Source organism: Mus pahari, unplaced genomic scaffold (assembly GCF_900095145.1).
Source record: "Mus pahari unplaced genomic scaffold, PAHARI_EIJ_v1.1 scaffold_13576_1, whole genome shotgun sequence".
Lineage (NCBI taxonomy): Eukaryota > Metazoa > Chordata > Mammalia > Rodentia > Muridae > Mus > Mus pahari.
The window spans coordinates 1-12069 of NW_018392036.1; the positions used below are offsets into that span (position 1 = coordinate 1).

A 12069-nucleotide genomic window follows, 5' to 3' on the forward strand; every position below is an offset into this window, starting at 1 on the left:
TCTCCCACTATTATTGTATGAGGTGCAATGTGTGCTTTGAGCTTTACTAAAGTTTCTTTAATGAATGTGGGTGCCCTTTCATTTGGAGCATAGACATTCAGAATTGAGAGTTCATATTGGAAGATATTTATCTTTGATGAGTATGAACTGCCCCTCCTTGTCTTTTTTGATAACTTTGGGTTGGAATTCAATTTTATTCAATATTACAATGGCTACTCCAGCTTGTTTCTTTGGACCATTTGCTTGGAAATTTATTTTCCAGCCTTTCACTCTATGGTAGTGTCTGTCCTTTTCCCTGAGGTGGGTTTCTTGTAAGCAGAAAAATGTTGGGTCCTCTTTGTGTAGCCAATCTGTTAGTCTCTGTCTTTTTATTGGGGAATTGAGTCTACTGATATTAAGAGATATTAAGGAAAAGTAATTATTGCTTCCTGTTATTTTTGTTGTTAAAGTTGGGATTCTGTTCTTGTGGCTGTCTTCTTTTAGGTTTGTTGAAGGATTACTTTCTTGCTTTTCCTAGAGTTTGGTTTCCCTCCCTGTGTTGGTGTTTTCCCTTTATTATCCTTTGAAGGCCTGGATTCATGGAAAGATATTGTGTGAATTTCGCTTTGTCATGGCATACTTTGGTTTCTCCATCTATGGTAATTGAAAGTTTTGCTGGGTATAGTAGCCTCAGCTGGCATTTGTGTTTTCTTAGGGGTTTTATAACATCTGTCCTGTATCTTCTGGCTTTCTTAGTCTCTGGTGAGAAGTCTGGTGTAATTCTCAGACGTCTGCCTTTATATGTTACTTGACCCTTTTCCCTTACTTTTTTTTAATATTCTATCTTCATTTAGTACATTTGTTGTTCTGATTATTATGTGTCGGGAGGAATTTCTTTTCTGGTTCATTCTATTTGGAGTTCTGTAGGCTACTAGTATGTTCATGGTTCTCTCTTTTTTAGGTTTGTAAAGTTTTCTTCTATCATTTTGTTGAAGATATTTACTGGACCTTTAAGTTGAAAATCATCATTCTCATCTATTCCTAGTATCCATAGGTTTGGTCTTCTCATTGTGTTTTGGATTTCCTTGATGTTTTGAGTTAGGATCTTTTTGCATTTTGCATTTTCTTTGATTGTTGTGTCCATGTTCTCTATGGAATCTTCTGCATCTGAGATTTTTCCTCCATCTCTTGTATTCTGTTGCTGATGCTCACATTTATGTATCCTGATTTCTTTCCTAGGGTTTCTATCTCCAGAGTTGTCTCTCTGTGGGTTTTCTTCATTGTTTCTATTTCCATTTTTAGATCTTGGATGGTTTTGTTCAATTCAATCCCCTGTTTGTTTGTGTTTTACTGTAATTCTTTAAGGGATTTTTGTGTTTCTTCTTTAAGGGCTTGTACTTGTTTAGCAGTGTTTTCCTGTAATTCTTTAAGAGATTTTTGTGCTTCCTCTTTAAGGCCTTCTACCTATTTTGCTGTGTTCTCTTGTATTCCTTTAACTGGGTTATTCATTTTCTACTTAAAATCCTTTACCAGCATCATCAGATATGATTTTAAATCCAAATTTTGATTTTCTAGTTTGTTGGGACTAGCAGGAGTGCTTGGTTCTGATGATGGTGATCAATCTTGGTTTCTGTTAGTAAGATTCCTACGTTTGCCTTTCATCATCTGGTAATCTCTGGAGTTAATTGTTATAGCTGTCTCTGGCTAGAGCTTGTTCCTCCTGCGATTCTGTTAGCCTTTGTCAGCACTCCTGGGAGTCCAACTCTCTCCTAAGTCTCAGTGGTCAAAATACTCTCTGCAGGCCACCTCTCCTCTGGTGGGGAAGGAGCTCAGGTGTCTGGAGCTCATATCTGCTTCCTGGGTGAAGTTGAGGGCCTGATACGGGGCCTGTCCCATTAGCTATTTTGCTTCTGCATTCTGAAGTCTCTCCTGCATAGACTGGTCTCTGAGAGACACAGGATACAAGATCTTGAGAGGATATCTTGTTCAGGAACCAAAAAACCAAATAGACAGTGATATTTGACTCCAGAACTGAGGCTCATGTATCTGAATACTTTTTGTAGCATTCCATATACTAGACAGTATATCATTTGTTTTCTTGTGTGCTACTGTCCACTTCTGCAACATAAATGCTTGTCTTTATTTGTGCCTCCCAGTATATCTTTCATCTAACAGAGGGATCTCTCTCTCTCTTTCTCTCTCTCTCTCTCTCTCTCTCTCTCTCTCTCTCTCTCTCTCTCTCTCTCTTTCTCTCAGAAAATCACTGATTTTAAACACCTCATGTTTGCATAATACCTGAATTCTAGTCTCATATGGGATTTATGTACACAGATGAAATCATGAGGACAGGTGGGGTGCTACTCTGGAATCTTAAAGTGAAGTTTTTTCAGTCCTACCTGTAAGAGAGCTTTTAACACTAAAGTCTTGAAAGTTGCTGGTCTAGGCTACAGACTGGAGATCAGTGCAGCTGGAGGGACACAGAATTCTTTGGCTCCAGGCAGGCAGTGTGTCAGTAAGGATAGTGTATGTCAATGGAGCTTTTCATTTAGCTTCATGGTGTATAACATCAAGCACTGAGGCTCAGCTTACATGTGACACACACTGTTTCTCCCATCCAGCACCTCTGGGTCATCATTCTGTAGAACTCATGTCCTCCTGCATTTGCCTGAGTCACTTCTATCTAGTCTCCTAAGGCTATTTATTGGGGATGGAGTTAAGAGAGACATAACTAGAAGAAAGTGGCCTTTGCAAGGATCAGAGTTCCCACAGATGGCCATCTTCTCTCTGTCCTGCCTGAAAATCACTGCTATCTGAGTCCAACATTACAACTGATAACTCCAACTTCACAGAAGGGAACATTAACTTGTGAGTCTGAGACTCACTGTACAATCTCAATATGATAGTCAACTCATCTGTGCCTCTCACATGGTCTGAAGGAAAGCCTACTTCAACCAGTGCCACAATTAATGACTAAGGACTTCGTCAGTGCTGAAACTGGAACCCAATGTGTGTCAGCAGAAATGACAGAACCAACACCATTGGTAGCTGAGAGTAAATTTGATTCCTTCGTGATTTTAACCACTTAAACACAAGAGTAGACCATGAGCACCCAGTTCCTCTTGGGTTCATGAACCAAAGCACCGATGTGGACACCTTGGTTGAAATTGACAACCCTTGTTATCCCAAGCCAAAACTTTCCAGCCCAGGGCTGGGTCACGAATAGGGTTGAAGGTACATTCCTGTTTACATTAGAACCAGGTTATTGCCCATAATGGAGGAATATGGGTATCCCAGACTCAGTCTTAGTGAACACATGAAAGTAACGTTCAGTATTTTTGTGTGTGTACAGCTATGGCCACGTGTATGGTATCCAAATACATTCCCATTAAGCTTCAGTGAGACCTCTAATTGGGATCCATATGTGGTTGTTTCCTATCCCAGAGAGACACTGTGGCTTGCTCATGAACAGGCTCTTCTCCTGTCCTCTTTTGATATCAGAAGTAGCTTTAGAAGTAGCTTTTTATTCCTCTTTTGATGACAGGATCTAATGCCCCATTAATAACATCTTAGACTCTTATTTATACCCAGGAATAAAGTGCTGCCTACCCTCACCCATCTGTATAGTTGTACTGGGCTTATTGACAGTGGTCTCCATGATCCTCAGGAAAACATTTACCTGCACATTATTATTAACAATAGGGACCTCATGCCTACCTCCTACATAACCCTACCACCAGCATCAATAGGACTATATATTACAAATTACATCCTCTGCTGAATGGATTTTCACTAAACTTTGTGGTAGAGTCTTTGGTTTTCTGGTAAGCTGAAGAAAATGTTTTCTAGTTTGTGTGGGTGCAATCAAGTCTCAATCATTTTCTGAGCCTCCTGATGTAACCCTCAGTTGTCTTCTCTGTTGTCTCTCTGGTTTTTCCAGGTTTTGTCTGACTTGGGGAGTTACATAATATCTCAGGCAGTGAGAGGAACATTATAGGGGAATGTAGAGACTAGAAGAAAGCAAGTAGAATTTTTTCTCTGTAATCCATGTCTTCTTGTCTCTTGCATTTCCTTTTATGACCTTCTTGACATAGGAATACCCACTGCTTTTCAACCTACTCATAGACAGTCAAATGAAAGATGAAAATGTACAGTTGTTTTGGGACTAAAAGCAGCTCATAGCACTCCTCCCAGGTCTGTTCCTGTCTCACCTGGTGACTGACTCACCTCTGATGCCATTTTGACTGGAAGGGGAATAGAAGGTCCCTGGCAGCCATGTCCCGAGTCAGAAGAGACTATTTTTTAGTACATTTCTCATGAATGAAAATGTCATTAATTGACACCAAAGTTTCCTGTGCTTGAAAATCAGGGAAGTGGGAAAGTGAACATCAGAGTGGGCTGCTTCTGAACTGAGTTCTGTCTCTGAAGGTCCAGCTGTCTGAGGCTGTGGACAGGAGCACAAGTGATGGTCACAGACAATAGTGATGGGCACTTCCTTGGATACCAGGAAGCTTCCAGTTGTAGTTAGCATTTACTGTCAAATGTACACAGCCTAAAATTACAGGAGTGGGGCTAGAAGAGACTCATTTGGGTCAATATTTTTATAGATCACTTTGAAGATCTCTATAGAGGTCTTTCTTAAGTGTCTTCATTGAAGTAGTAGGACAGAGGCCACTGTGAGTGCTGCTATCCCAATGGAAGTGGTTCTGGATTGTGTAAGAAGGATAGTGGATTGAGAGAGAGAGAGAGAGAGAGAGAGAGAGAGAGAGACAGACAGACAGACAGACAGACAGACAGACAGACAGAAATATAGAAACAGAGACCCACAGAGAAGAACATGAGAGAGTACCAGTAAATGACCTCCTCAGTTCCTGACTCCAGATTCTTGTCTTTTATGTGTACCTCGACTTCCCTCATGATGGATTTGAGCTCTGTGACTGGCCTGAAAATTTAGTGCACTCTTCAGCTGCTTTTGATCAGGTTGTTTATCATAGCAGCAGAAATTTAGAACAATCAGTTTTCTGGGAATTGTATAAAGCATATTCATTTGTATCATACATGGTTTTCTGTTCATAGGTAAACCACACAGTACCATATGTTCACAGAGGACTTTATCAGCTTTATTGCTCAATGTGCAGTCTGGTGGATAGAGACATAATGAGAGGAAAGTGCCTGAGGGTAGGGGACAGGAGATAGGTGAAAATGAACTGATGTGTTTTGTATACAAAATGTCACCAGCTCATATGATTCTAGGATGGGCTCCTACCTGGGAGGAGACTGAGATAAAAGGGAGGAAGGACAGCAGATCTGACAGGAGAGCAGAGTTTGGAAACAGCACAGGAGCTGAAGCTTTTCACAGAGGGTACACAGAGCAGGAGGCAGGTGGTAGAGGTCATGATGGACTCTGTTGCACTTTCCTGTAAAGACTTTACCTCCTGGCAGGGGCTCCTACTCACAGGTAAGGAGGATACTTTTTGGCACTGAGTGGGATAAGAGGAGCTCAGAGCCTTGTTGAAGTTCCTGAAGAAGACAAGAACCTGGGGATAGTCTTAGGGTTTGGGGAAATGGACATAGACAGAAGCAGGAACTCTGCAGCAGAAAGTGACACAAGATAGTATAATGGAGAAATAGCACCATTGTTTTCTATTGAAGTCAGTCACATGGACAACTATATTCTAAGGACTGATGTCCCCAACCATGGGAGTGACTGTCCAATTAAAAAGAAAAGTAGGAAGAGCCATTGAGATGACTCATGCTGCTGGCTGCCATGCTGCTGGCTGCCAATCTTAAGACAGCAATTCAATTCTCAACACAGATAAAGTGTGTGATTTCCTTGTATATGCTGTGTATACATTCACCTATACACAAATGCACACAAGTGCACACATATATAAGCACTCACCTTCCCCACACATACAAACAATACTAAACTATTGTACTAAATGTTTCATTAGCTTCATATTTTAGCATTCTGCAAGTGTACTCCTGGATAGGAATATCCTTGACACATGCATTCTCCCACTCATCCAAAGGTATCCAAGCCTTTCTCAGTTCTGGACCTTCCAAAGATATCAGGCTCATCTTGTTTCTAATAAATTTCTAGACTAATGAAATGTAAGTTAGACCAGAAAGAACATCTAGTTGTAGAATCAGAGAATTCAGACCAAAGAGAGAAAACAAAACAAATAAACAAAAAACAAAAAAGTGAAGATCTCTAGAGCAAGAGGTAACAGGAGATACCATCTCAGTCCAAGTACTCTGAATATAGGCAGAAAGCTGAGGGCAATTGGAGAGTCCTTGAGGGATGCAAGCAAAGAGTTACATACACAGAACAAAACAGGTTCAGGGAAACTGATCGAGTATATTGTTCACCCCTTCCAAGTAAAAAAGTGCCACTTATACTTACCCACCCAGTCTAAGTGATGAGTTGTCCACTCAGGACACAGATCTCATCTTTCCATCAAATACAGAGGTCCCAATGTTCATGGACTTTCTCTCTTCCCTTCTAGTCTCCCTTTTAACCTGCTGGCTGATTCCCACTACTTCCCAACTCACCATTAAATCAGTGCCTCCCATTGCTGTTGAAGGGGAAAATGTTCTTCTGTCTGTGCATAACCTGCCGAAGAATGTTAAAGTCTTTTCCTGGTTCACAGGAGTTAGAGTGCTCAAGAGTTGTGAAATTGCAACTCATGTGATAGCTATCAATGTTACTTTGGTGGGACATTCACATAGTGGCAGAGAGATAGTATTCAAAAATGGATCTCTGCTGATCAAGAGTGTCACCAGGAAAGACTCAGGATACTACACTCTACAAACACTTGATGCAACCTCAAGACCTGAAATAATACTTGCAGAATTCTTTGTACACAGTAAGTAATTTTTTTGTGAACTCTGTTGTTGGGTGGGGTTTAGTACATTGTACATTCTGAAGAGTGTTAGGCCTAAACTGGATCTCCTGCCCCTCTGTATTGTGTCTCCATGTTGTTGTTTGAGGATTTAGTGCAGGACATGCATTTGGGGGACAAAGTTTCATGGACCAGAATACCTCACTTGGCTGCACCTGCAAAGAGGTGGACTTGCACTGAGTAACTCAGACAAGGATGTCAGCCTCAACCCAGACCCTTGGGCCTCTTACCATAAACCTGCACCCGAGTTGAGGAAGACATGAGAAAACTATGGGATCTTCAGTGACCTTGGATTCAGACATCTGTCCCAGACTCAGCTCAGAGTGACAGAGGACAGAAGAGCTGATTTCAAAGCAACAAGGCTTAGGGGCACTGCTGGAGGTAAAGGTGATCTTCAAGGATTAAGTACCGAGCAGACATCAGAGGCTGTAGAGAAAGCAGTGAACGGTGAGACTTGTAGACAGTCAAGGGGGAAAGTCCCATAGAGAAGTTCATGGTCACCAAGAGCATGAAATTTGTGTGCTGACCTCCACCGAGTAGGGTATACACACCCTCACTCACACACCAAGGCTGATTCATGGACACACCTGCTCAGGACTCAGAGATATTTCTTCCTACCAAATGCAGAAGAACCATATTTGAGGGTTTCTATTTCTTTTTTTTTCCATTTAGGCCCACTTTTAGGGTACAAGAAGCATCTCACCCCTTCTCAACTCACAATTGCGTTGGTGCCACCTAGGGTTGAAGAAAACATCAATGTTATTCTGTGGGTTTTTCATATGCCAAAGAAGCTTCAAGCCTTTGCTTGGCACAAAGGAGTACTTCCACTTGACCATTTGAAGATAGCAAGCCATTCATTCCTCACCAATTCAACCATGCTGGGGCATGCATATTATGACAGATTGACAGTACGAAATGATGGGTCCTTGCTTCTCTTGAATGTGAAGAAGAATGACACAGGGCTTTACACCCTACGAACCATATCTGTCGATTTGAAATTAGAATGGGCCATTATTGACGTCCAAGTAAATAGTAAATGATTCTTGGTGACTCCTGGGTGATGGTGGGGTTTATTCTTCTCTGTACACTTAAGACAGTGAGGTTTGCACTCTACCTTCCTCCCATCTGGAATGTGTACTCTCACTTGGGTTTAAGCATTTAGTAAAAGACACACATCATGGGGCAAATTGAAATACATCAGAAGCCTTGACCTGACTGGAACCTGCAGACAGTAGTTTGGTAACCCGGTCCAGGGATGTCATCCTCAGCTCATACTCTCTAGACCCTTACCCTGAACATGACCTTGAGAAATCTTCATGATGTTGCTTAAATTTGATTACCTTCTAGAGCTAACTGGAAGCAATGTGTCATTTTGCATCCAAATCTTGGACCATGTGGAGCAACCCAGTATTCATCATGACAATCATGATTAGAATAAGTCATTTGGGCACCTACTTTTCCTGAAATTCAGCATGGACAGAATTGTTGGACATTCAACAGTCCATTCAGAACAGCCATTCAACATACTGGCTGTTCTGATAGTCCAGAGACTTCACAGGGAAGTTTGGATCCCCAAGGAAACACAGGTCTTCTTAGCATCTGCTTGTCCTCAGGAGTTCAGGATAGGAATTTCTCTTCCTTTAGCAAATAATAACATGCACCCCTGATTTTAACAGCTCTTCAGTCTCAAGTATAGTACATTGAAAACATTTCAAGTTCACTTATAGGCAGGGAAATGATGTTACCATGTGTACTACTGTAGGGAATCTGAAAGAAAGCAAAGATACTGGTTGAATGAAAGTTAAAAAGCCTATGGGTGGCAGATCAAAAGCACAAAATGACTACGTATAGCCATAGCTCCAACTTATCTAACTTAGGTGGCCTTATCAAGCATCTATAGGTCAGAGGAGTGCCGTGGGTTCAGAAATTTTCACCTTAGGCACCAGTGTCTCACAGGGAGGGTCTGGTTTAGGTAGTGGAAGCAACAAATTGATAGTCAGTTTTGACTTTGTAATAAAGCCTTAATTGATTTCTGAACCCCATTCCAGACTAATTCTCCAACTCCAATGCTCTGAGCTTCAGATCATAGATTTCCTAGTATGGTGAGTTCACTCATCTTGAAGCATAGGGAGAAGACTTTGCCTTATCCCTCCGTCCAGTTCCTGCAAGTTACAGGGTCTAGTGTGCAGTGCACTCAATACTTTTATGATGAAAGAAGAAAGGAATTAGTAATGAATGGACAAATGGGTTGTGGTAGATTGGTTTATGAATGAATGGTTGGGGTAGATGGATGTGTTTATGAATGGATGTTTTAGAACCCTTTTAGAGATTAAACATTGCATGTTGAGTCCTAGTATATATGACAGTGCCCACTCCCTACTCATACTGGAGGCTATGACCTTTGTACCATTCCTATGGTATATTCCTCATCTACCTGGAAAGACACATGCATGAACATCCTAGAGAGAAAGTCAATTACATGAACATCCTAGGGATGCTGCTGTATGTAGCAGTTCTGAGAGTGACACTACTCATCTAGTCTTCTCATGTAGATCTTGCTGCGCGGAATCTTGAAAGTCATTTTAACTCTTAATTTTGCTGTCATTCACATATCTGCTATTGTTACTCCTTCGTGCCACTCATTCCATGTCCCTTCACTCAGGAAGTTATGTTCTTGCACTGTCCAGTTCACCTATCCCTTTACATTTCTACCTCAATGGCTGACTTTCCTGGTGTAGAAATTAGAATAAACACCCATTCCTCTTATGCTCTATAATATGCCCACACCCTAAACATCACACACACACACACACACACATGCACACACAAATTCACACACACTGCCAAGGAGTCCTCCTTGTGTTTCTGTCCATGTATCTTGACTTTTGTGGTGTTGATGTGTATAATTAGCCAAGAGACAAAGAAACACATTTTGCAACTCTGTATTGACTCCCCAGAGACTAAAGGTAGAAGGACATGGCTGTCAGTCCCAAAGTGTTGCTTGTTTCCTCTTTATCACTTTTGATGTCATCTTCCTCTTAGTGTGGCTCATGGTCCTCCTGTGGCTTTTGGACCTTCCCAAGAAAGGTGACACATCTCTGCCATCTAATGGATTTATCATATGTACATACATCTCATAATGTCACACTTACTCAAGGAGACTTATGTGACCCTTTGCCATGATCTAAAACTCCAGACATTATTAGTTCCATTAGATTGTATAATCTGGAAACATTTGATGCCACTTTGTTCATGAATCCTGGGTCTTAGGAAGAGGAAGAAAGTGTCTCTTACTCTGGGGTTAACCCTGTCCCTCTGTGCCTCACTTTACAGAGGCCAGGACAGAATTCTTCTAAATAGGCTCTAACCATTATATTTGCCACTGCTGCAAAGTTTGGGTTGTTTCTTAATTTACACAGTAGAGAAACCTTACACTCACATGCTCCCTCTGGCCAGTGCTGTCCCCAATAGAACTCACACACAGGTCTCCCTCTGTTCATGGATTCACCATCTTCATGCCAATTTGTAACTTGTACATTTAATCAAAATGAGACCCCACAGTACTCAGAGATTGATCTAAGGCCTTGCTGTGCTCTCAAAAATAATAATTCTTTCAGGAATTGGTCTTATATCCTGGCTGTACCTAATAATTTTTGCATATTATACCCTGCTTGGCAGAAAGGAAGATATTTTAATATCCATTTGTATCTCTCAACCCATTAGATGATTGAAACAATGAACTCCCATATAAAAAGGGTATCTCCACAGGGATTTCATGATGAGAGAAGGAAGAGGTCCTAGCCAAAGGGGGAACTATCTCTTTGGAAAGAGATTTCACCTTATTGAACCACACTATAGGATGGAATTGAACCCAGACAATGATGGAGTTGGGTAAGTGGGTTTATATTCTGGTTGCATCTGCTGAGATGTAGTTATCATTGGTTTTCTATTTAAATGCTAATCTTAATTCAAAACATTGAAGTCAGGTTTCAGACAATCAAAGGCCAACAAGTAAACCACGGCCCTCTAAGAAATGAAGACTAAAGGCGAACATGTGCATTATTTCTGCCATTACTCTCTTTTCTGAATAAATCACTTTCTGCTTACCAGTGGTTTTTCAGTTCTTTTAATTGCCTTATTAAGGATTGATGGCTGATCCCAGCTTGAGACTCATGATTAGAGCCCAAACAAGTTCAGTGACAACATGGAGACATTTTCCTGCAACAAATTCCTATTGGTAGAAATAGCCATTTCTCCAAGGCTCCATAATGTGCCAGTGTCCCCCAGTGTGAAGGAGGCCCCACTCTATCACTGTCTAAGATTCCTGACTTCTGCAGGTCTGATATGTAGTTAAGCCAAAGATGTTGCAAGCTGGGGTTCCTGCTAATTTATGCCTGTTCTTGATGGAATGATCCAACTTCTCTATCTGGCTTTCAAGCAGTGGTAATACAATCCTATGCACAACCCATTTTATCCATAGGGCTTTCATAGGGTTTTAGATATACACAAATGTGCATTTTCAGTAGCATATAGATTTTCATCAGTGTTTCTCTGTCTTTATTGAATTCTCAAATCTTATCCTGTATCTATTCCTCAGCTCTTATACATTCTGTGATTTCTTGCAATTAATTTATCAGTTAATTTGTATCCCTTTTGATTTGTTTGGATATTCCTACAGTCATTCCTTATTTGTTTTGAGATGGTGTCTCTCTCTCTCTACATATATATATTGGACTATCTTGGAATTCACTAGGAGGACCTTGAAATTAAAGATATCTGTTGGCCTCTCCCTCCCGATAGAGCATGCACCACTCTGTCCAGCTCCCTTTGATATCTTTGTGTTGGACTGTGTCTATTTCAGTGTGGTTGGAAGTCATGACTTTGGGATAGGTGATTCTGGGAGTAGTCATTACTTTTGTTTTCATGTTCCTTGCTGGTTAAATTCTTTTCTGATTTTTTTCCTTATTCTTGAGATCTTTATATCTGTGCATGATGATATGTGATTTTACATATCTCAATTTTCCTCGAGAAAATCTTCCCATGTCTCCCTATGATGTCTCTTTTTTAACTATATGTCTTCACCTTGTACAACAAACACTTCCATCAAAAGAATGAAGATAAAATATTTCTTCTCTTTTAAAAATTTATTATTAGATATTTTCTTTATTTACATTTCAAATGCTATCCT

At 40.7% G+C, this 12069-nt stretch overlaps 1 protein-coding gene across 1 annotated transcript; it reads left to right on the forward strand.

Annotated features, from left to right (window-relative positions):
* The first annotated feature begins 5294 nt into the window (after window positions 1–5294).
* Window positions 5295–7923, forward strand: LOC110314811 (carcinoembryonic antigen-related cell adhesion molecule 3-like). Its single transcript, XM_021189030.1, has 3 exons — window positions 5295–5434; window positions 6486–6845; window positions 7554–7923. The coding sequence occupies exons 1-3, from the start codon at window positions 5371–5373 to the stop codon at window positions 7919–7921; spliced, it is 792 nt and encodes a 263-aa protein (XP_021044689.1). The 5' UTR covers window positions 5295–5370; the 3' UTR covers window positions 7922–7923.
* Window positions 7924–12069: the final 4146 nt, after the last annotated feature.

Bases quoted from the DNA above. Each gene is read 5' to 3' on its own strand.
- LOC110314811 (XM_021189030.1), top strand. From the start codon at position 5,371: ATGATGGACTCTGTTGCACTTTCCTGTAAAGACTTTACCTCCTGGCAG. The intron at 5,435-6,485 runs GTAAGGAGGATA...CTTCCCTTCTAG, and splicing joins GCAGGGGCTCCTACTCACAG to TCTCCCTTTTAACCTGCTGG. The intron at 6,846-7,553 runs GTAAGTAATTTT...TTTTCCATTTAG, and splicing joins TGCAGAATTCTTTGTACACA to GCCCACTTTTAGGGTACAAG.